General features: G+C 43.5%; 1 protein-coding gene across 2 annotated transcripts; it reads right to left on the bottom strand.

The window, feature by feature from the left end:
• Nucleotides 1-194: 194 nt before the first annotated feature.
• Nucleotides 195-22,617, bottom strand: LOC141157310 (3-mercaptopyruvate sulfurtransferase-like). 2 transcript variants are annotated; one of them, XM_073644379.1, is made up of 3 exons: nucleotides 22,491-22,617; nucleotides 3,095-3,705; nucleotides 195-1,588 (listed from the first exon to the last, which is right to left on the bottom strand). In XM_073644379.1, the coding sequence occupies exons 2-3, from the start codon at nucleotides 3,693-3,695 to the stop codon at nucleotides 1,290-1,292; spliced, it is 900 nt and encodes a 299-aa protein (XP_073500480.1). In that variant the 5' UTR covers nucleotides 3,696-3,705; nucleotides 22,491-22,617; the 3' UTR covers nucleotides 195-1,289. The 2 variants fall into 2 exon arrangements, with proteins under 2 accessions (XP_073500480.1, XP_073500479.1); XM_073644378.1 differs by having other exon boundaries at nucleotides 22,459-22,611.
• Between the last annotated feature and the right edge of the window lie 810 nt (nucleotides 22,618-23,427).

The following is a 23,427-nucleotide window of genomic DNA, read 5'->3' as shown; positions in this document are numbered from 1 at the left end:
GTGAGACATGTACTGACTGATGGTCTGCTCCTGATCTACATATCTCACACTGGTAACTACAACTTTCATGCAAAATAAGCTCTGGAGGCAGATTCTCGGGGAGATCTATGTCCGGCCCATAGATCTTAACAGCTCATTTATATATTAAGAAAAACATGGATTTCTCTGGAATAAAAAACATCAGATCGCAGATATCAAGGTATCATTTTATTCAGATTTCTATGATCTACATGCCCATATAGATGGCTCAGGAGGGCTGATCCTATTGACAGATTCCCTTTTAACTGCTTGGCATCTTTGGGAGCAGTTAAAGTGACCAGACTATTCTTCAGGCTAATTTATTAAATACAAGTTAAAAAAAAAATATTGATAAATTCAATTTTAAAAATTTAAAAAAAGGGGTTGCGAAGTGAAAACAAATTATCACCAATCCAAAAGGATAACTTGTTGATTGTTGGGTGTCCGACTACTGAAACCTGCACCAATAGCCAAAACAGGGAAACAGGGTACGCCGCTCCGTTCTTTCATTCCCAGCAGCCATAAAGAACGTCAATATAAAAATTCCTCGCTGTGGGATCGGTGCAAATCCCAGCAGTCAGACAGCCACCGATCAGCAGAAGGAAGGAGGAGGAGAGAAAGGGGAAAAAAAAAAAAAAAACAACCCTGACAGGAACACGTATTATTCATAAAATATATCTAATATATGATAATGGCTTTAACCTTAACACCACTGTGTATACGCTGAATTGGTATATTTAGTACAAATATCTCCCAACATTCATGATTCATCTCTTAATAATCACTTCATTCCAACAAACACTGTGTTACAACCACCACTGAAATAACTGCTGCAATTTAATAGAAAAAGGTTGATTTTTTCCACCAAAAACAAAGTAAAGCACCAATCACCCGATGCATTGGCGTGCAATCCACTCTTCCATCGAAAATCGACTAACTCATGTTACCCCAGACTGTGAGACGAGACAGTCATACAAAGTTCAGATTTATCACATTCTGGAGAATTATTGAGGACAACTCCTTCTGCTGCCTTTGGATGATGACTGTACAGAGGTTTTCTGCTTGTGCCCATAGTCACTGTAAGTGGTTAGAGGTCTTGTGTGATCTTCAGGAGGTCATTGCAGAGGATGACCACCATGACTAGACACGTAGACCTGTAGTATGTAAGAGAATTAAGGCACTGACGGATATGCTGTCTACACATTGCAAGACCTAACAAGCTAGTGGAAAAAAAAACATTTCACAAGTCATCAAAGAGGCAATCTTGTTAATTACAGCGTCTTTCCTCTCCCCTCTGAAACCACATCTTCTGGCTTTGCTCTCATGTACCACTCAACCCAGGATCCGTCATATATGGCAGTGTCTTCTTTACCGCAGAGAAATGCAGCCAGGGCAATGTGGCAGGCGGTGACTCCGGAGCCACATGTGGCTATCAGAGGACGAGACAGATCAACGCCTTTTGCTTGGAACAGACTTCGCAGCTCTTCCAGGGATTTCTCATTGCCGTCTGGTGTAAGTAGGCTTGGGAAAGGGAGATTTATTGATCCGGGTATGTGTCCAGGTTCAATCCCTACATGATAGAGAAAGAGGTAATAAAATGATAAATATGGATGAAATATGCAGAATAGATGGCGCACAGGCACAGACCGTACACAAGACCATAAAATGTAAAGGTTACCTGGATTTTTTACTTATAGCAGACAATTTTTTCGATTTGGAAAATGCATCTAATCTGACCAGTGACATGGAGCCTCAGGTTACGTGTAAGTGTTACATAGGTCTATTGCACCTGCTGAACAGAATCCTAAGCAATGTACATGTACTTTGTAAGTTACCAGCTATAACTAATATATGTAGGGCACTCAAAACCGCTGAGCTCACCGACTGGTTGCAGTGCTGTCAACGTGACATCAGTGCTGCAGACAAAAACAGTCAACGGGAGTGGAAGAGAGGGGTTAAATAAGGCAGGTTTAAAAATAAATAAATAAAAATGCAGCCGGAGACTAGGGGTTTTCTAAAACCCCTTTAAGGCTATGTTCCCACGATGCATTTTTTTCAAAAATATGCAGCTTAAAAAAACTCAAGTATCCTATTTTACTTATTAGGTTCAGAAAATCTGCATTAACAAAAACTCATCAAAAGCTCATCATGGGAATGCAGCCTAACAGTTTACCAACCAAGAGTTTTTGCTATAAGCCACTGGGCTCACTAGGGTAGTGGAGTGCAACCTGCGGAGTCATGTTGTGCAGCCCCTGACTATCTGTTCACACTCATTTATGCAGGAGAAAGACGGAAAAAATACATACAGTTAAACAGAATGGGGTCGTCTAAACGCTGTCTGGTACTTCAGTAATGAGAAAAAGAGGTGGAGATGCCAGTAGATGCATCTGTGCTGTAGTTTATGGCAGTAGTGCAACTCAAAAACTACAGCAGAGAGTGTTATGTATAGTCAGTCTCTTCCATTTTGGAGTGGAATCAAGAGATAAGGGGACCCTCATTCTTCCAAAAGGTGCAGGATTCCCACCTATCAAGACATTAATAATGGCATATACTTTTGGTATAAGATTCGCACTACCCTTAGTCAAGTGTTCAGGTCATTACTCCTTGGCAGCCAGACCAGGGCAGTGTGAACTTCCTCAGCAGTCACTGGAATGACGGCATCCTGGGTGGCTCTTGCGGTTACAAGGGTCCCGCAACATCATGACGGCGCCACAATGTTATTCAGCTGTCACGGACAAAATGGTGTGTACATTTATGTATATTATAATCTCCCACGGCCATATGCTGATAGCCCTTTCAGTTTACTAAATTTGACATTGTGGCCCTATACTAGGAAAACTATTTACAAATTTTTGTTTTTAACACTTCAGTGAATGGGCCAAAAACAAGAAGTTGATGAAAGGGAGGATCCTGAACGCCACAGGAAAAAATATGAAAAACTAAGGGGAACACATTCTACACTTTTCCATCTCATAGGATAAAAATTAGACTTTCTGAAAAGTGGCAGAGAGTAAAATATCAGATATATAACCAATTGATATGACAAAGTTATGATACAACCACATCCCAATCTCACCTTCTCTGGGCTCAGGCTCCAGTCCCCTGAATCTTCCCTCCACTCTGGCATCCACCATTTGAATTGTCTTCTTTTCCACGTTCTCTTCCATTTCCTCGTGCCCCACAACTTGGGATGTGTCCAGCTTCGCTTGGAACTCTGTTATCTGTGGACGTGGCTCCTTTCCGGAGTTTACTGGATGCCCTTCTCGGAGCCAGGCTTTGAGGCCACCATCCAACACGGAGACTCGTGGATGTCCAAATATCCTGAACATCCACCACAGCCGAGGAGCACTGTAAGAGCCAAAATCACTTGCATCGTAGACAACTATATGACTGTTGTTGGATACACCAAGCCGTCCTGTGTATTCAGCAAACTGGTCTGCGGTGGGCAGCATATGGTCATAAGGAGAGGTACGATCGCTGCAAGCATCAATGTCAAAGAAATAAGCGCCGGGAATATGGCGCTCCTTATACTCGCGCCATCCGTCACGTCCAGTTTTGGGAAGATGCCATGAAGCATCAAGAATACGAAGTGTTCCCTGTAGAGATGAGCCAGGCCGTATGGATTCCCACAGCCAACGAGGAGAAACCAGGGCACGGGGTAGTAGTTGGTGGGTCATGATGATAATACTAGGACACAACAGATAAATGAAGAGCAGTTAATAAACTAGCACCAAGTGTAAGCTACTGAAAAACTATTTTAGGCCTCTTTCACACATCCTGATACTTCTGGTAGTGGACCTGAGTGAATTCACCGCAGTTCAGGGGCCCGTTCTCGCTGCATCGAGTCATTCTCCTTTGCTCTTCAACGTGAGCGGTCGCCTCAAGCCACCACTCATGGTGATGAGCAAATGTCGCACAAATGGATTACGGCGTGGGACACTATGGATTCTTTCAACTTTGGACAGGTGAAGGACTTTTTTTATTCTTAATTTTACACTTGTTGTAGACAGCAGGGGCTGAATACAACTGTCAACACTGACCCCTGCTCACACTGATCTCAGCACAAGCAGGGGACAATGATGAGAGCTGCCTTCAGCAGCTGGCGCTGGGGAACAGAGCAAACTGTAGTGCTGTTTCCCAGGCGCCGGTACGTGTCACACTGATGACATCCATGTGTCAGTGTGCACATGTGTGGGACAGTTTGCGGCCCGTGCTGCTTGCAAAAACCGGACACGTCAGCGTGTTTTGGCCACGGACACAGGGTCCGTGGAAAAACACTGACACATGCAAAGACCCATTCATTTGAATGGGTCTACATCTGTAAGTGTCTAAAAACAGATTAATTGACCTTTGAGGTCACATGATAATAAGTAATCAAACTTGCGACCATGAGCTCTGTTCAACGTCTCAAGCAACAGTTCATATAGACAAAAATGACGTAAACGAACATATTCTGTTCAAAAAGCTGTTAAATTTATTAGAACATATTAGTAAAAAAAGACAAGATATTCATTAGAAAAGTAGCACAAATACATGAATAATGAGCAAAAACAAGGATGCCAGCATTGACACACAACAGATAGACAATATGCACACATATATACACATATAAATATACATATACACACACACACACACACACACACACACACACACACACATGAGTAACAAGCCCCAACCCACCCATACAGTATAATCACAAAGCTAGAGCTAGAAATGTAAAAGTGCACAGTGCATATCCAAACAATGAATATAATGGAGGTAGGTATATAACTCGCATGTCCCCATCCCAACTATAAGCATATATATCAAGGCATCAAAATATCCAACTACCAATAGAAAAACACAAGGCTTTAAACTAAGCCCTAGAAAACATGAAAACCGCTCACAGAGGTCAGGTCAGATAGACACCTAAGGTCCTACATAATAGCCAAGTGGGGATAGAGCATTACTTACTTATTGTAGTGTTATGTCAGCACGGGCATCCGCAACCCTACGCGCATTATAACCCCCAGAAGAAGGCACAGCGCCGAAACGCGCGTAGGGTTGCGGATGCCCGTGCTGACATAACACTACAATAAGTAAGTAATGCTCTATCCCCACTTGGCTATTATGTAGGACCTTAGGTGTCTATCTGACCTGACCTCTGTGAGCGGTTTTCATGTTTTCTAGGGCTTAGTTTAAAGCCTTGTGTTTTTCTATTGGTAGTTGGATATTTTGATGCCTTGATATATATGCTTATAGTTGGGATGGGGACATGCGAGTTATATCCCTATACCTACCTCCATTATATTCATTGTTTGGATATGCACTGTGCACTTTTACATTTCTAGCTCTAGCTTTGTGATTATACTGTATGGGTGGGTTGGGGCTTGTTACTCATATGTATGTACACACACACACATACACATATATATATATATACACACACACACACACACACATAAGTAACAAGCCCCAACCCACCCATATATATGTATATTTATGCGTGTATGTGTATATGTGTGTGCATATTGTCTCTATCTGCTTTATATATTTATATATATATTTGTTGTGTGTCAATGCTGGCATCCTTGTTTTTGCTCATTATTCATGTATTTGTGCTACTTTTCTAATGAATATCTTGTCTTTTTTTTACTAATATGTACTAATAAATTTAACAGCTTTTTGAACAGAATATGTTCTTTTACGTCATTTTGTCTATATGAACATGTGTAAGTGTCTCTGGTACGTGTGAAATCTGTCACCACACGTACTGGAAATAATGACATGTGATAGAGCCCTTAGGCTGTGTTCATAGTTTTTGATGTGTATTTTTCTGCAGCTAAAATGCACGTTCAAAATGACAGTTCTATGGCATTGTCGCTGTGTTTTTTGGGCATGGTTTACATTTGTGCTTGGTCTACATTACATGTTTAATAAAGCTAGTTTTATTGACCAAAAAAAGTTTCAAACTTTTTCACACTTTCTTATTGCTTTCAATGGGTGAAAAAAAAAACAACAAAAAAAAAAAAAAACCACGCTGATAAGTCCTTGTAGTGCACCTTTATAAGAAGACTGGCTGCGGTTCTATATTAGTGCTGGGCTCTAGGAGGGCAGTTGGTGAGCAGGAGTTAAGAAGCCTAAATATATTAGACCCCAGCCTCCCGTTGCTGGCATCCTGCAGAATAAACTAAAAAAATAATAATTGTATTTATATAGCGCCAACAGATTCTGCAGCACTTTACAATTAAACGGGGGCATGTACAAACAATAAAGAGATCACAAAGTAACAGTTCAGTTACAGGAGGAGTGAGGGTCCTGCTCACACGCTTACAATCCATAAGGAAATAGGGGGACAAATAGGTAGAAAGTGCTCGTCATGTAAGGTCCAGCCATCATTATAATTAATAGGGCATTTTAAATAAGCTGCATGATCTGGTCATCAGCCAGTACATGTGTAAGTGCAGTCACCAAGTGCTGTTAGGTGCATGGAGGACGGGGAGACAGGTGAATAGGAGGGTCCAGATTATGAGGAGAATCTAGAAAGAGGGAACAGGGGAAAGTTAGACTGGTGAATTGAGCTGATGGGCCTACCTAAAGAGAGGTGATTAAAGAATGTTTAAAAAAGTGATGGCTAGGTATTAACCCTTTCGCAACCTTGGGATTTGTCGTTTTTGCATTTTCGTTTTTTGCTCCCCTTGTTCCCAGAGCCATAGAGTAATTATTTTGTGGTCAATATGGCCATGTGAGGGCTTATTTTTTTGCGGAACGAGTTGTACTTTTCAACGCCATTACTAGTTTTACCATATTGTGTACGGGAAAAAAATTCCAAGTGCGGTGAAATTGCAAAGAAAGTGCAATACCACAGTTGTTTATTTATTTTTTTTACCACGTTCACCGAATGCTAAAACTGACCTGCCATTCTTATTCTCCAGGTCACTATGAGTTCGTAGATACCGATCATGTATAGGTTCTTTTTTATTTAAGTGGTAAAATAAAAAAAATAAAAAAAACCACTAGGTGGCGCTCATAGCGACCAGCTCATGACAACCGCAGGCGTCTGCTGCAGACCCTGGGTTGTCATGCCCGCCCATCGATGACCCGCGATCACGTGACGGGGTTCGCTGATGGGCTGGGCTTAGGACGCGCTTCCCGGAAGCGTGCGTTAAATGGCGCTGTTGGAGATTGACAGCGGCATTTAACATGTTAACAGCCGTGGGTGGATCGCGATTCCACCCGCGGATGTTGCGGGCACATGTCAGCTGTAATAATCAGCTGACGTGCTCGGTTGAGTGCGGGCTCAGCGCCGGAGCCCTCACTGAACCGGGGGATTACAGCCTGTGCGTACTAATACGTCACAGGCTGTAAAGGGGTTAAATCGGACTGTCAGGGTAGTGCATTCCAGAAAACTGGCACAGCACAAGAGAAGTCTTGGAGACTGACGTGCGAGGTTCAGATTATGGAGGATGTTAAGTCTTAGATCAATTGCAGAACTGAGTGCATGGGTAGGGTGCTGGACAGAGATGAGGGAGGAGATGTAGGGCAGTGCAGAAGTGTGAAGAGCTTTGTGGGCGAGATACAAGTTTGTATTGTATTCTGTAGCAGATGGATAACCAGTGCAATGACTGAACAGGGTGGAGGCATCAGTGTAGCGGCTGGACAGAAATACAAACCTGGCTGTCGTATTCAGGATGGATTGGAACGGAGAAAGTTTGGTTAAAGGGAAATATATCAGTAGTCCAGACGAGAATGAGTAAGAGCAACTGTAAGAGTTTTTGCAGTTTCAAAAGGTGAGAAAGGTCAGATTCTGGAGAGGTTTTTAAAGATGAAGGTGACGTGAGCGAGTGAGCGATTGTATATAGGGAATAAAGGAAAGTTGGGTGTCAAATATAACCTCAAGAGAGCCAGAGCGTGCTGCTTGGGACTTAATGTTGAATCATCCAAGATAATTGAAAATATTGGGTATGAGTTGGTTACTAGAGGGAGGAAAGAAGAGAAGTTCAGTTTTGGAGAGAGTCAGTTTCAGATTGAGGGAGGAGATTATGTTAGAGACAGCAGACAAACAATCCTTTGTATTAAGGTGGCCTCTATATCAGGATAAGAGGAATATACCGTATTTTTCGAATTAGAAGACGAATTTTTTTACCCAAAAATTGTGGGGGGGGGAATCTTATAATCCAAATGTAGCTTACCAGCCGTGGTGGAGCAGGGTCCCAGGATCGCTGCTCCAGGAGGCTTCTGGCGACGGCGGCAGCGGCAGGAGTGGCGCGATGCTGTGGGTCCCAAGCTGGTAGGAGAGGGGTGTTTGGCGGAGAGGGGGCTCCGCCATTTTGTGAAAGACCGGAGCCCCAGCACTTTCCATGCGGTGGACTTCGGGAAGATGGCCGCCGGAGGCGTTGCATGCAGATTGCGATCCGAGCACAGAGATCTCAATTGCGCATATGCCGCCTCCGGCAGCCATTTTCCCGGAGTCCACTGTATTGAAAAGCATGGAAAGTGCGGGGGAGGTGGGCTCCAGGCTTTCCCAAAACGTCAGCGGAGCTCCCACACCGCCGAACAACATGTTCTACCAGCCTGGGGCCTGCAACATCTCCTGTCTCCGCCACCAGCCTACTCCAGCAGCGACCCTGCCACCTGGGATCCCGTTCCACCGCCGCTGCCCCCCCAGGTAAACTACCATAAAAGCGGATAAAATGCACCATCATTTTATTTAAAACATTTTGTTTCCTATTTTCCTCCCCAAAATTAGGGGTGCATCTTAGAATCTGCAAAATACGGTAATTGGGGGTTATCAGCATAGAGAGGATATTGGAAACCAAATCTGCTGATAGTTTCTCCAATATGGGCAGTGTTTAGACAAAGGAGGAGGGGGCCTAGGACTGAGCCCTGTGGAACCCCGATAGTAAGGGGACGAGGAGAGGAAGAGGAGCCGGCGGAAGGAAGGAAGAAAGAAAGAGAGAGAATGGTGATGAGACTCCGCAAGAGAAATTGACATGCTGCGGTCTTGAAAGACGTGCTGCATGTCCGTGGGTGAGCCACAGGTGCAAAGAGATGCATAGTGGACATGGGATTTCTACAAATCCCATCCACTATGCTATAACATCTGGCCGCTGCAGGTTTGACACTGCATAAACACGCAACTTCAAACCCGCAGCGGCTCCTGACCATGGGCACATACCCTTAGATTCCCATTAGAACCTGAAAGTTCTCCATAATGAAATGATATTCACATGAAAGGAACACCAGTGAAATCAGCATCTATCACTACAGATTCTCTCATCTCTTGTCATCACAGACTTGGCCCTTTCTTGGATCTCCTCATACCCAACAGACCAGACATTCAGCGTCTCCCACTCACACACCACCTCTCATCTCGCCCTCTGTCAGTGTTCCACAAGGTTCAGGCCTAGGATCCCTGCTCTTCTCCATTTACACCTTCGGCTGGGACAGCTCATAGAGTCTCACTGCTTTCAGTATCACCTCTATGCTGATGACACACAGATCTACCTCTCTGGACCAGATATCTCCTCTCTACTAACCAGAATCCTACAATGTCTGTCCGCTATTTCATATTTTTGCTCTGCTAGATTTCTAAAACTTACCTTTCCCCCATCTCACTAAATCCCGCCAACGGACCTATCCATTAAAGTAAATGGCTGCTCACTCTCCCCAGTCCCAGGAGCTCGCTGTCTCGGGGTAACCATGGACTGTGATCTCTCAGTCAAACCACATATCCAATGCCTTTCCTCTTCCTGCAGACTCAAAAATATTTCCCAGATCCATACAATCCTTCATCAAGAATCTGCGAAAACCCTAGTCCATGCCCTCATCATCTCCTGCCTAGACTACTGCAACCTCCAGCTCTGTGGCCTTTCTTTGAACACTCTCGCACCCCTTCAATCTATCCTAAACGCTGCTGCCCTACTAATCTACCTGTCCCCCCGCTATTCCACGGCCTCTCCCATCTGTCAATCCCTTCACCGACTCCCCATTACCCAGAGACTCCAGTTCAAAACCCTAACCTTGGCATACAAAGCCATCTGCAAATTGTCTCCTCCATACATCTGTGACGTATTCTCCAGGTACTTACCTGCACGCAACCTCCGATCCTCACAAGATCTCCTTTTCTACTCCCCTCTTCCCATTATCGTATACAAGTATTCTCCCGTGCACACCCTCGCCCCCCCCACCCCCCTTACTCTGGAACTCTCTACCCCAATACATCAGGCTCCTTTTGAAGGATTCCACAGTAGGCGACAGTCTGAAGACCACCTCTTCCGACCAGCTTACAACCTACAGTAACCACCGCTCCACCATACCGCTGCATGACTAGCTGTACCCTCACCTACTGTATCTTCACCCATCCCTTGTAGACTGAGCCCTTGCAGGCAGGGTCCTCTCTCCTCCTGTACCAGTCGGTGACTTGTATTGTTTAAGATTATTGTACATACCCCTTTTCACATGTAAAGCACCATGGAATAAATGGCGCTATAATAATAAATCATATAGCAGCACAGAGCAGTCATTGGGTTCTCAAAGCACTGGCGGACACAGACCGAAGAGGGCCCCTCTGCAAGAACAGTATATGGGCCCTTTCCAGTCCAATAGCTCCTCATAATGCAAAACTCTGCCTGCTTTGGAGGTGGTAGTGTCCCCCTTACTTCTTGGGTCCCTGTGTGGCTGCACCAATAAGTCTGAACCTGCAATAAAAGTGGCTTCATCTGGATTTGGAGCCGCACTATGGAGACCTAATGAATTCACACTGTCAGCAATTCCAGCTCATCAGCTTTTGCATCCTTGAAGATGTTTACACTGATTAAGCTGGGACAAAGTTCATTCTGTGTTAAGTCAAGCTTTATACTCTGGGTTTCCTGCAGTAAAGCCGACCATGGGGTGAGGGGATGGAGTATAGTGATGCAAGCGAATGAAGCACTGCACCATGGCACCCACCAATTTCAAGTGCTGCTGGTGACTATCCAGGGGTGGCCATGAGTTACAACTATGTGTAAAAGTAGTGGCCCCATCTATCTGCTCAGCATTCCCTACAAGGGCACTTTAAAACAGAAAGGCTTAACAGGAAAGAGGTCGTACTATCGCATGAAATGGACAGTGTGAAGAAGGGGCCAAACACCGCAACCATCGGTGAGGAACTGTCCACAGCGGCAATGGATGTGGGGGACCTGATGTGACATCATTACACGCAAGCTACAGGGACAACGAAAGGTGGTGGTGGAGGACCGGGGAGGGGCATCTCAACAAAAAGTGTTACCCAATATGAGGGAGCTTAGCTTCAAGGTGGGAGTTCTCTTATACTAGCCCTTTAAAACTTTCTAGAAACTGCCCATTTACCACAGTTAGACCTAAATTTGGACGTCCATAGTATGACCACGGCACAGGTCTCCGGACCGGAATTCAACAGCCACATCTATGCCTCAGAACATGGCTCCATAGTCTTTGCACGGAGGATTGGATGATGGACTTCGTGAAATTCGGTTGACTACGTCAGGCCTGCATGGGATTTTTTCTTTTAAATAAATGTTGCGAACCAGGGAAAATGTTGGGGAGTGTTATATATATATATATATATTTCACAGTACAGACCAAAAGTTTGGACACACCTCATTTAAAGATTTTTCTGTATTTTCATGACTATGAAAATTGTACATTCACACTGAAGGCAACAAAACTATGAATTAACACATGTGGAATTATATACTTAACAAAAAAGTGTGAAACAGCTGAAAATATGTCTTATATTCTAGGTTCTTCCAAGTAGCCACCTTTTGCTTTCATGACTGCTTTGCACACTCTTGGCATTCTCTTGATGAGCTTCAAGAGGTAGTCACCGGAAATGGTCTTCCAACAATCTTGAAGGAGTTCCCAAAGATGCTTAGCACTTGTTGGCCCTTTTGCCTTCACTCTGCAGTCCAGCTCACCCCAAACCATCTCGATTGGGTCCAGGTCTGGTGACTGTGGAGGCCAGGTCATCTGGCGTAGCACCCCATCACTCTCCTTCTTGGTCAAATAGCCCTTACACAGCCTGGAGGTGTGTTTGGGGTCATTGTCCTGTTGAAAAATAAATGATGGTCCAACTAAACGCAAACCAGATGGAATAGCATGCCGCTGCAAGATGTTGTGGTAGCCATGCTGGTTCAGTATGCCTTCAATTTTGAATAAATCCCCAACAGTGTCACCAGCAAAGCACCATCACACCTCCTCCTCCATGCTTCACGGTGGGAACCAGGCATGTAGAGTCCATCCGTTCACCTTTTCTGCGTCGCACAAAGACACGGTGGTTGGAACCAAAGATCTCATATTTGGACTCATCAGACCAAAGCACAGATTTCCACTGGTCTAATGTCCATTCCTTGTGTTCTTTAGCCCAAACAAGTCTCTTCTGCTTGTTGCCTGTCCTTATCAGTGGTTTCCTAGCAGCTATTTTACCATGAAGGCCTGCTGCACAAAGTCTCCTCTTAACAGTTGTTAAAGAGATGTGTCTGCTGCTAGAACTCTGTGTGGCATTGACCTGGTCTCTAATCTGAGCTGCTGTTAACCTGCGATTTCTGAGGCTGGTGACTCTTGGTCTTCCTTTCCTGGGGCGGTCCTCATGTGAGCCAGTTTCTTTGTAGCGCTTGATGGTTTTTGCAACTGCACTTGGGGACACTTTCAAAGTTTGCCCAATTTTTCGCACTGACTGACCTTCATTTCTTAAAGTAATGATGGCCACTCTTTTTTTTTTTACTTAGAATTTGTATTATGGCAAGAAAAAAAAGCAGCTAACAGTTTATTCAGTAGGACTATCAGCTGTGTATCCACCTGACTTTGGCACAACACAACTGATGGTCCCAACCCCATTTATAGGGCAAGAAATCCCACTTATTAAACCTGACAGGGCACACCTGTGAAGTGAAAACCATTCCCGGTGACTACCTCTTGAAGCCCATCAAGAGAATGCCAAGAGCGTGCAAAGCAGTCATATAAGTATATAATTCCAAATGTGTTAATTCATAGTTTTGATGCCTTCAGTGTGAATGTACAATTTTCAGTCATGAAAATACAGAGAAATCTTTAAATGAGGTGTGTCCAAACTTTTGGTCTGTACTGTGAAATTATATATATATTATATAGTTATATGAAAAAGTTTGGGCACCCCTATTAATCTTAAGCTAAATGTTTTATAAAAATTGGTGTTTTTGCAACAGCTATTTCAGTTTGATATATGTAATAACTGTTGGACGCAGTAATGTTTCTGCCTTGAAATGAGGTTTATTGTACTAACAGAAAATGTGCAATCTGCATTCAAACAAAATTTAACAGGTGCATAAGTATGGGCACCCTTATTTTCTTGTTTTAAATACTCCTGCCTACTTTTTACTGACTTACTAAAGCACTTTTTTTGGTTTTGTAACCTCATTGAGCTTGGAACTTCATAGCCAGGTGTATGCAATCATGAGAAAAGCTACTTAAAGTGGCCACTTGCAAGTTGTTCTCCTGTTTGAATCTCCTCTGAAGAGTGGCATCATGGGCTCCTCAAAACAACTGTCAAATGATCTGAAAACAAAGATTATTCAACATAGTTGTTCAGGGGAAGGATATAAAAAGCTGTCTCAGAGATTTAACCTGTCCGTTTCCACTGTGAGGAACATAGTAAGGAAATGGAAGAACACAGGGACAGTTCTTGTTAAGACCAGAAGTGGCAGGCCAAGAAAAACATCAGAAAGGCAGAGAAGAAGAATGGTGAGATCAGTCAAGGACAATCTTCAGACCACCTCCAGAGAGCTGCAGCATCAACTTGGTGCAGATGGCGTCACTGTGCATCGGTTAACTATACAACGCACTTTGCACAAGGAGAAGCTGTATGGGAGAGTGATGCGAAAGAAGCCGTTTCTGCAAGCACGCCACAAACAGAGTCGGCTGAGGTATGCAAAAGCACATTTGGAGAAGCCAATTTCTTTTTGGAAGAAGGTCCTGTGGACTGATGAAACCAAGATTGAGTTGTTTGGTCATACAAAAAGGCGTTATGCATGGCGGCAAAAAAACACAGCATTCCAAGAAAAACACTTGCTACCCACAGTAAAATTTGGTGGAGGTTCCATCATGCTTTGGGGCTGTGTGGCCAATGCCGGCACCGGGAATCTTGTTAAAGTTGAGGGACGCATGGATTCCACTCAGTATCAGCAGATTCTTGACAATAATGTTCAAGAATCAGTGACAAAGTTGAAGTTACGCAAGGGATGGATCTTTCAGCAAGACAATGATCCAAAACACCGCTCCAAATCTACTCAGGCATTCATGCAGAGGAACAATTACAATGTTCTGGAATGGCCATCCCAGTCCCCAGACCTGAATATCATTGAACATCTGTGGGATCATTTGAAGAGGGCTGTCCATGCTCGGCGACCATCAAACTTAACTGAACTGGAATTGTTTTGTAAAGAGCAATGGTCAAAAATACCTTCATCCAGGATCCAGGAAATCATTAAAAGCTACAGGAAGCGACTAGAGGCTGTTATTTTTGCAAAAGGAGGTTCTACTAAATATTAATGTCACTTTTCTGGTGAGGTGCCCATACTTATGCACCTGTCAAATTTTGTTTGAATGCAGATTGCACATTTTCTGTTAGTACAATAAGCCTCATTTCAAGGCAGAAACATTACTGTGTCCAACAGTTATTACATATATCAAACTGAAATAGCTGTTGCAAAAACACCAATTTTTATAAAACATTAAGCTTAAGATTAATAGGGGTGCCCAAACTTTTTCATACAACTATATATCTATATCTATATATACACACACACACACACACTAACAACTGGATTGTCTGATAGACCCCTCTCCATTACTAAAAGGGCTTGTGCCATCAACCCCAAGCCCCATTACCACAGCACAAGAGCAATCAGGAAGAGCAAAAGCGATACACCACAATTGGAGCATCTCATGTGATGCTCCACTTGTTGGGCAGAGCTCAATAGCCATGGATCTTCCCAGCTCTCAGCTTTATCTTTGCTGGTTACCAAAATTGGGGGGATCCCACGTCATTTTTTTCATCGATTCATTTGGTTGTTAAATGTACAGTAAGCTACACACACAAGGCACAAATTATATATCTCCATCTTTGCACATCTTTAATTTCTATTCTGCATTCTATTCCGGCACACGGATGTCACACTATGTCATCCGTGTGCCGGATGTATTGACATCCGTCCTGCTGGAAAAAAACGGATATGTCTATGTGTGGTTAACACAGACACACGGTCCATGTGAAAACATAGACATGTGCGCAGGTTCATAGAATATAATGGGTATGTGTATGTACGTGTCTAAAAGGACGTCACAAGTACCGGAAACACGGACATGTGAAGGGGGTCTAAAAGACGCCCAGGAGACTTCCCATTGACTTGTATTGCAGTACAGAGAGTGTTCAGAGCAGAAAACACTTTTAGCCCCTTAATGACCGCAACAAGCTGGATCTCACAGTCAGAGTCAGCGAGTCAGACATGACTCACTGACAGGTCTCATGCACTACAGTGCAGTATTCCTGTAGAGTATGAGATCAGTAATAAAAGGGACAATCTCATATGTCCCACAGTGGGACTTAGTGAAAAAAAAAAGATGAAAATTACTCCTTTTCATCATACTGACTAAAAAAAGAAAGTGAATAAAGAGCAGAGTCACACACAAAAATATTATATAAATAAAAACGGCAAGCAGTCCCGCAAAAAACAAGCCCTAGTATGGCTCATTCAGCAAAAAAATAAAAAAGTTACAGCTCTCAGAATGTGATAATGCAAAATCAAGTTCTGTTTTTAGTTGGTAAAAATAGCAAAACATACAAAAAAAAAAGTTATAAATCTGGTATTGCAGTAATCGTACCGACCCGGCAGACAAATTAATCATATCACTTTTAACACACGGCGAAAAAATAAATAAAACCAATATCTGAATTGCTGTTTTTTGTTCATTCTGTGTCTGAAAAATCTGAATAAAATAACAAACAGTGGTCAAAAATTACTATGTTCCCCAAAATGGTACCAAAAAAATAAGCCCTCATACAGCTCTGCTCACCAAAAAATAAAAAAAGTTACAGCTCTCAGAATATGGTGACAAAAATTACTACTTTATATAGAAAACAAGCATTTTTACTGTATGATAGCAGCAAAACCTAAAAAAGAAAAATATATAAATCTGGTATCGCTGTAATCGCACCGACCCGAAGAATAAATCAGTTTTATCACTTATACCGCACGGTGAACCGCGAAAAAATAAAAATAAGAACTATTCTGCTACTGCTCTCTATTTCTTCATTCTGCCTCAAAAAAAATAAAAAAATCGGAATAAGGCTCGGCTTAAATTTATCCTGCGCTCTCCGCTGAGCGCTTACATTGGGGTTTCCATGTAAATTCACCAAAACTGAAATTCAGACAAAAAACCCAGATGGAGCCACTCACTTATGAGGCCGATGGAGTCCTTTTGGACTGGTCTCTATTCCGGCGGCGTACCATCATTTTAGGCTTTTTTTTAGCGCACAAGTGTGGACGATCACAGATCTGTGCACACCTAAAAAGATGGAGATCACCGGGGAGCAGACATCAAACGGACTACAAAGTGTCTCCATTTGCCTCTTTGTGATGGGTGGTTCCATTGGGGGTTTCGTCTGAATCACATTATTGTGGGATTTACACATAAACCCCGACGAAAGTGCTCAGAGTAGAACACAAGAACGTGATCCAGCCTTATTCTGGAAGCAATCGAAAATTATGTACCCCAAAATGTTACCAATAAAACCCCCAATTTATCCCACACAAAACCAGCCCCTTCTCAGGTTCGTCATCTCTTACTGGGACTATAGGGGGTCCCACATTACTGATAGAACAAAGACTCTGGAGAAGCGACATGGCTTCCGCCCCCTCAAATAAAATCCAGTGAATTATGTGCTCCCAAATCCAAATGCCCCCCTCCTTCTGAGCCCCACTGTGCCTTCACCGCAGTAAGCGGCCACATGTTTGGGATTATTGTAGCGAGGAGAGAACTTAATTTACGGGGTGTGTGTCACCAGGAGATGCATGGGGGCACAATGTATGGGCACTAAACTGGCATAAGAATAAAGCCTGGCGTGGATGTTACATAAGTGTCACTGCAGCAGTAGATCAATTAATTGAGATGTGCAGTTTCTACAATGGGTTCACTTTTGGTGTTTTTCTGCGGTTCTGGCACCTTAGGGGCTCCGCAAATTTCACCCACAAACTATTCTACCAAAATCTATGCTCCAAAAGCCAAATAGTGCTCCTTCCTTCTCAGCTCTGACGTGTGGCCTAACAGTAATTTCTGATGACATATGGGGCATCATTGCGTTTGGGAAAAATAACAAATTATGGGGTCCGTTTTCTTCTATTATCCATTGCAAAAATTACAAATTTGGGGCTAAAACTACATTTTCGTGAAAAAAAAAAAAAAAAAAAAAATGAAAGTTTTCAGTATGACCACCTAATGTTATCAAATTCTGTGTAGTACCTGTGGGTTTAAAATGCTCACTATACCCCTGGATAAAATCTTTGAGGGGTGTAGCTTCCAAAATGGGGTAACTTGTCAGGCACATCAGGGGCTCCCCAAACACGACATGGCGTATGCTAATTATTCAAGCAAATTTTATATTCAAAAAGTCAAATGGCGCCGTTTCCCTTCCGAACCCTGCCGTGTGCCCAAACAGTGTTTTTCCTCACATACTGGGTATCGGCTTACTTAGGAGGAATTGCACAACAAATTTCGTGGTCCACTTTCTCTAGTTACCCTTGTGAAAATAAAAAAATTGGGTCTGAAGTAAACATTTTGTGAAAAAAAGTTAAAATGTTCATTTCTGCCTTCCACGTTGCTTCATTTCTTGTGAAGCACATGAAGGGTTAATAAACTTCTTGAATGTGGTTTTGAGCACCTTGAGGGGTGCAGTTTTTAGAATGGTGTCACTTTTGAGTATATTCTGTCATGTAGACCCCTCAAAGTGACTTCAAATGTGATGTGGTCCCTAAAAAATGGTTTTGTAAATTGTTTGAAAAAATTTGAAATCGTTGATCAACTTTTAACCCTTATAACTTCCGAACAAAATAAAGATTTTGGTTCAAAAATTGTTCTGATATAAAGTAGACATGTGGGAAATGTTATTTATGTGTGACATATCTCTCTGATTTAAGGGCATAAAAATTCAAAGTTTGAAAATTACTAAATTTTCACCAAATGGCCGTTTTTTTTTTTAAACAAGAAAACGCAAGTTTTATCGAAGAAATTTTACCACTATCATGAAATAAAATATGTCACAAAAAAAAAAACAATCTCAGAATCAGGGGGATCCGTTGAAGTGTTCCAGAGTTATTACCGCATAAAGGGACAGTGGTCAGAATTGTAAAAGTTGGCCTGGTGATTAAGTACATAATTGGCTCAGTCCTTAAGGGGTTAGGGTACACTCACACTGCCGAATATTTTCTGATGCGAGAGAATCGAGCCAATTATGCGAATGACGCTCAACTCAAACTCTGTAAGAGTTGAACTAAATGTCATCTTACTGTGATCAGATTTTCTCGCATGAAAACATCGTATCAATGGTGCGGAGAAGACGGAGAACTTAATTTCTCCACCTTCTCCATTGTCCTAGTGAGCCAGGGCTGTGGAGTCAGAGTAGGTATAAAATGGACCGACTCAGACTCCTAAAATATATAATAAATTGGGTACAGTAGTTGAATGCAGTTTGTGGGGAATATTTTTTCATAAGGATTTGGGAAAGTTATGAAATGTCCTATAAATGTCTGTCCTATTCCTGATCTAAGGGTCTAGACTTTTAGCTGAGATGAATCTGTGTTACAGTAAATTTATCACTTAAACATGAGCCATGTAAGAGGGAGTTGCAGTCATGGACTCGGGAGTCGGTGGCATGGAAATTGAGGAGTCGGAGGTATGGCTTACCAACTCCACAGCCCTGTGAGCGATATTTTACACGCACCCAAAGACTTGTATGGGTGCACGCAATTAGAATCGGAATGAGAAAGTCGCAGATCTGAGCTGCCCCATAGTATAAGATTGGGCCGAGTGCTAGCCGATAAAGCATCAGATCACACTCGGCCGTGTTATACGCCAGTGTGAGTGAGCCCTTAGAATGCTTCGCCCACTTCTTGTAACTGCTTAGTGGCTTCGGAAACCTGAAGCGGTTGAATGATGCTCAAAAGCCTGAAGATATGTGCATTTATATGGAAATGCATTTTTTCATTTTTGGAGCATTTTATTGTCACTTTTTCAGGCAAGTTTCAGCGCAGACTCCCCTGAAAAAGACGTGGTGTGCCCTATGTAGGGCCCATTATCCTGCATGGAGGTCTGTGTGGGGCCCATTATCCTGCATGGAAGTTGGCCTTCAACTTTGCCCAAGCTTTTAATTTTGGCCCTCTGTGTATTTTGAGTTTGACATCCCTGCCTTAGACAGAAAGGACAAGGGGCCACCTATCTGTTTAATCATTGAAAGTGCAAAAGTCCAAACCCATTTAATTCGTCCTCCATGTTGGATCTTTCATCCATTTACTACAAAAGCCTGGATTTGGATGATCATAACAAGCGTCTAGAGCGGTTGTGAAATCTGCACACATGGAGACGTAGTGCGGGCACCGAGGAGCAATGTCCTTTCTATGAAAACAAAGCCTCCTCCAGACAACCTCTCTGGACTTTATCAGGGACTGTGTACATTGGCATCATCAACTAATGGAGGGCTAAAGTGCAAGGGAGATCATACAAAGTGTTGATCTAGCCATTAATAGGCCGTGATTGGAGCCATTTATGTATGCGGATGAATACAGCAATCACATCAAGGACCCCATGAATAAAATCTAATGGAGCGGTGCTGCTCCCTGCAGCATCCAATCAGATAAATTATTTTATGCACGAAGCACCACAGGATAATTATACCATTAATGGCGCACAGTACGATGGTGTGCCAGCCTCTGCCCCCATGCACCAAGCAGCTGATAAATCTGTTTTTGGACATTAACTAAAAAACAAAGCCACCATGGATGAAACACTAAGGAGCCGGCTATATGTGTAGAAACACATTGGGCCGATTCATCAGGACTGGTGTGGTGTATGCTCATCTTAACTGGAGTACAAGATGCCCAATTAATTAAGAGGTTCACACCACTTAATTCGGTGCATCTTCTGAGGGGCATGCACCATGCCAGAAATGCTACTCCAGTCAATGACTAGAGTAGCAATTCTGCCATTTAAAACTCAGAAACTTTTGAGGATTACTGACAGGCGGATGTGACAGAGTCCCATCGCCTCCCCAGCTCCTATTCAACCTTGTGTGAAAACACCAAGAGCTGAAAAATTTCTGTGCCTTTTCAAAGCTTTTCCACCAATTTTTATGGTGCAAAAGCTTTGATGAGTTTTCCCCATTGCATTTGACCTGAAAGCTACATATTTTACTTCAGAAAACTTCTGTAAAGTTCTGCCGGACACACCCAGATAGCTGAAGGGAAAATTTGCACATTATTACTGAGTGCATAACTTTGCAACAGACAGGCAGAGAAGGGGACAAAAAAAAATGTTCCAGAATCAGTGCAGCAGCAGCAGCAGCAGCAGCAATTTCAGGGGGTGATCTTTTGTCATCTTTGAAGAAGTTGTTCACTACTTGGACAACTCCTTCTCATACCCTTCGCTTGGCCCTGATACAATAAAAAAAAAAATTATACTCGCCTCCCGTGCCAGCGCCGTTCCAGCAGTGTCGGCACTCGCGGTCCCAGGGCTTTCGTGCGGTTATGACAATTAACCCCAGCGCCCAATCAGCACTGGCGTAACTATCCCTACCTTCGGACAAATCAAACATCATGAGGAAGTCAAAGATCAGCTGCAGCCCAGCTTCCACTTGATGTTTGATTTGTCCAAATGCGGGGACAGTGACGCCAGCATTGATCGGGCGCCGGGCTCATGTGTCACAACAACCGCACGAGGTCCCCGGGACCGCGAGTTCTGACAACGCTGGAACGGCGCCAGCATGGAGGGGAGTATAGCCCTTTTTATTTTATCAGCATCAAACAGTTAGAGCAAGAAGGGGTTGTCCTAGTAGTGGACAACCCCTTTAAAAGCACCACTCCAGTGTTTTCTGTATTTTTTATTTATATATGGAGTGGAGCTACTAATCTAAGTTCCCTGACCCTACTATTATACTTACCAGCCGCCGTCTTCAGCTTTTCCCGGTGCCACTCTGGTCTACGCCGCCATCTTGTGACCACAACTTCTGACTGGCCAGAAGTCAGAGGTAACGGTGACAAACTCAGTAAGTCTATCAGGGTCTCGTTCTGGCCTCATAGACTTCCATTGAGTTATGGTTTCTGAATTGCCCAGCAAACACTGGAGCCATCTGGCAGGTCACAACCTGCAGAAGACGACCGGAGCGGCACCGATGACACATGAAGATGGAGGCTGGTGAGTATAAGACTAGGGGAAGGGAACTTATATTGGTAGCTCCACTCCAGCACTCCAATAGAAAAAAAAAAAGCTGGCGTGGTGCTTTAAGATGTTGATGATGGGGGAAGGCGTCTCTTACAACGCCTCATTGCTCCTACCCTACTGATGGCTCCCCTCGCACCCCCCACGTCTGTGCACTCATCAAGACCAGCTATAATTTTGCAAAGAAAAATACCATTGAAGTGTATTGTAGAACTAATTGAAGGTTAAGAAAAATAAAAAATAAAAGTAATGTAAGTTTTCCCAGAATGTAAAATAAAAAAAATCTAGAAATTATTTAGTATCGGCAGGTGTGTAACAGTCCAAACTAATAAAATTTTACATGTATTCCATATAGTAAGAGCCTGAAAAAAAAAAGAAAAAAAAAAAAAGGAGGTTTAAAAAAAAATTGCTTTATTTTTTCCTCACATCACCTCCCAAAAAAAAGAAAATAAGAAGTGAGAATTACATAGAGCTCAAAATGGTTAAATAAAATAAAATGGGAAGGCACAGAGCCGGCCCTGGCCGCGACGCTAAGGTTACGTTTCCACGACGAGCTATTGATGGGGCAGATTTTCTGCACCTACTAAGTTATTTGCATTTTTTTTTAAAAATAAGTAGCAACAAAACTCTTCATGTGAACGTAGCCTATTCCTAGCATGGCACATGGAGGACGGCGGAAGACCTGACGCGTTTATTGCTCATTTCACACAGATTGTGCAGATCAGCTGCACAAAGTGCAAAATAAAAGCTGTGCGCCCCAGATGTCCCAATAAATGGCGGTGACTGGGATGAAGCCACTAATACACCCCAATGTGGATACAGCGAGCATCCCTATGGCAGCCTGGAAAGGGCTGCTGCACCCCAGACCTAACACCTGTGTACACGCAACATGCACAGCACCCCTCAGCCTGCAGCACTACAAGTCCCAGGACAGATACACAGCAGGAGTATAGCGTATATCACGGCCGCAGCCCTCACCTGCACGTCCCGTCCTCCTGGCCGTCTCTCACCTCTGCCAGCTGTCGTCCTTCCTGTCACATTCCCGAGTCCCGCCCCCTTAGGCCTCAGACACTAGCTCCTCCCCGTCCTGGTTAGACCCGCTCACCTCCTGCAGAGCGGCACGTCCGCTGCTGTCACGGCTCCGGACACAACCATCCGGTGGAGGGGGGGGGACAGTGGAGGAGATAGAAGTACACAGCGCAGACACCGAGGACACGCTCACTGCCGTAAATGGGGAGATCATAGTGATTCCGTTGAAAGAGAAATAACTCCCAACTAAAGAGACCAAGCAGTAATAATGATACAAGCTCCCCCCCCAAGTGTCAGTGGTATAACCCGGAGAGACTGGGGAAGGAGGCAGTACCACGTCACGTGACAAGTCAGTGTGGAGTGGGGGAGAGGATGTGGGTATGAAGGGCTTAGATTACATTGATGGATGTGCTGTAGCACATGGAGTACAATGGCCTCCGCCACAATGGGTTGCAGCTGTGAACTGTTCATTATACACATTAATTTCACCCCAAGTTTTCTATAGGGATGGGGATTCAGGGTATGTGCACACATTTTTCCTGCAGAAATTTCTGCATCTCTTGGCGGGAAGACACAAGTGCGTTTTTACCTGTAGTTTTTCATGGGTGAAAAACGTACAGAGAATTGACACGCTGCAGATTATTTTCTGCACCAAAATCTGCAAGCCAAAAATACTCAACGTGTGCATGAGACTTCAGGCTTCTCATTCATTTTGCTGACATCAGGATTTGCTAGCAAATCTGCAACTTGTGCACACAGCCTTATGGTGCCCCACCTTTACCGGTATACTGCCATATCACGCCACATTGTATATCACATGCAGTCGGCCTCTGTGCAGCTGTTTCAGTTCCCACTTTTGTAGGAAGGAATTTCTACAAGATTTTGGAGGTGTCTGGGAATTTTGTGGGAATCCAGAAG

The sequence above is a fragment of the Phyllobates terribilis genome, unplaced genomic scaffold (assembly GCF_046119375.1).
Source record: "Phyllobates terribilis strain yellow unplaced genomic scaffold, ASM4611937v1 Scaffold_8__6_contigs__length_399053987, whole genome shotgun sequence".
Classification (NCBI taxonomy): Eukaryota; Metazoa; Chordata; class Amphibia; order Anura; family Dendrobatidae; genus Phyllobates; species Phyllobates terribilis.
Note: the sequence above shows the minus strand (reverse complement) of the source record. Positions and strands in the feature narration are given on the sequence as shown.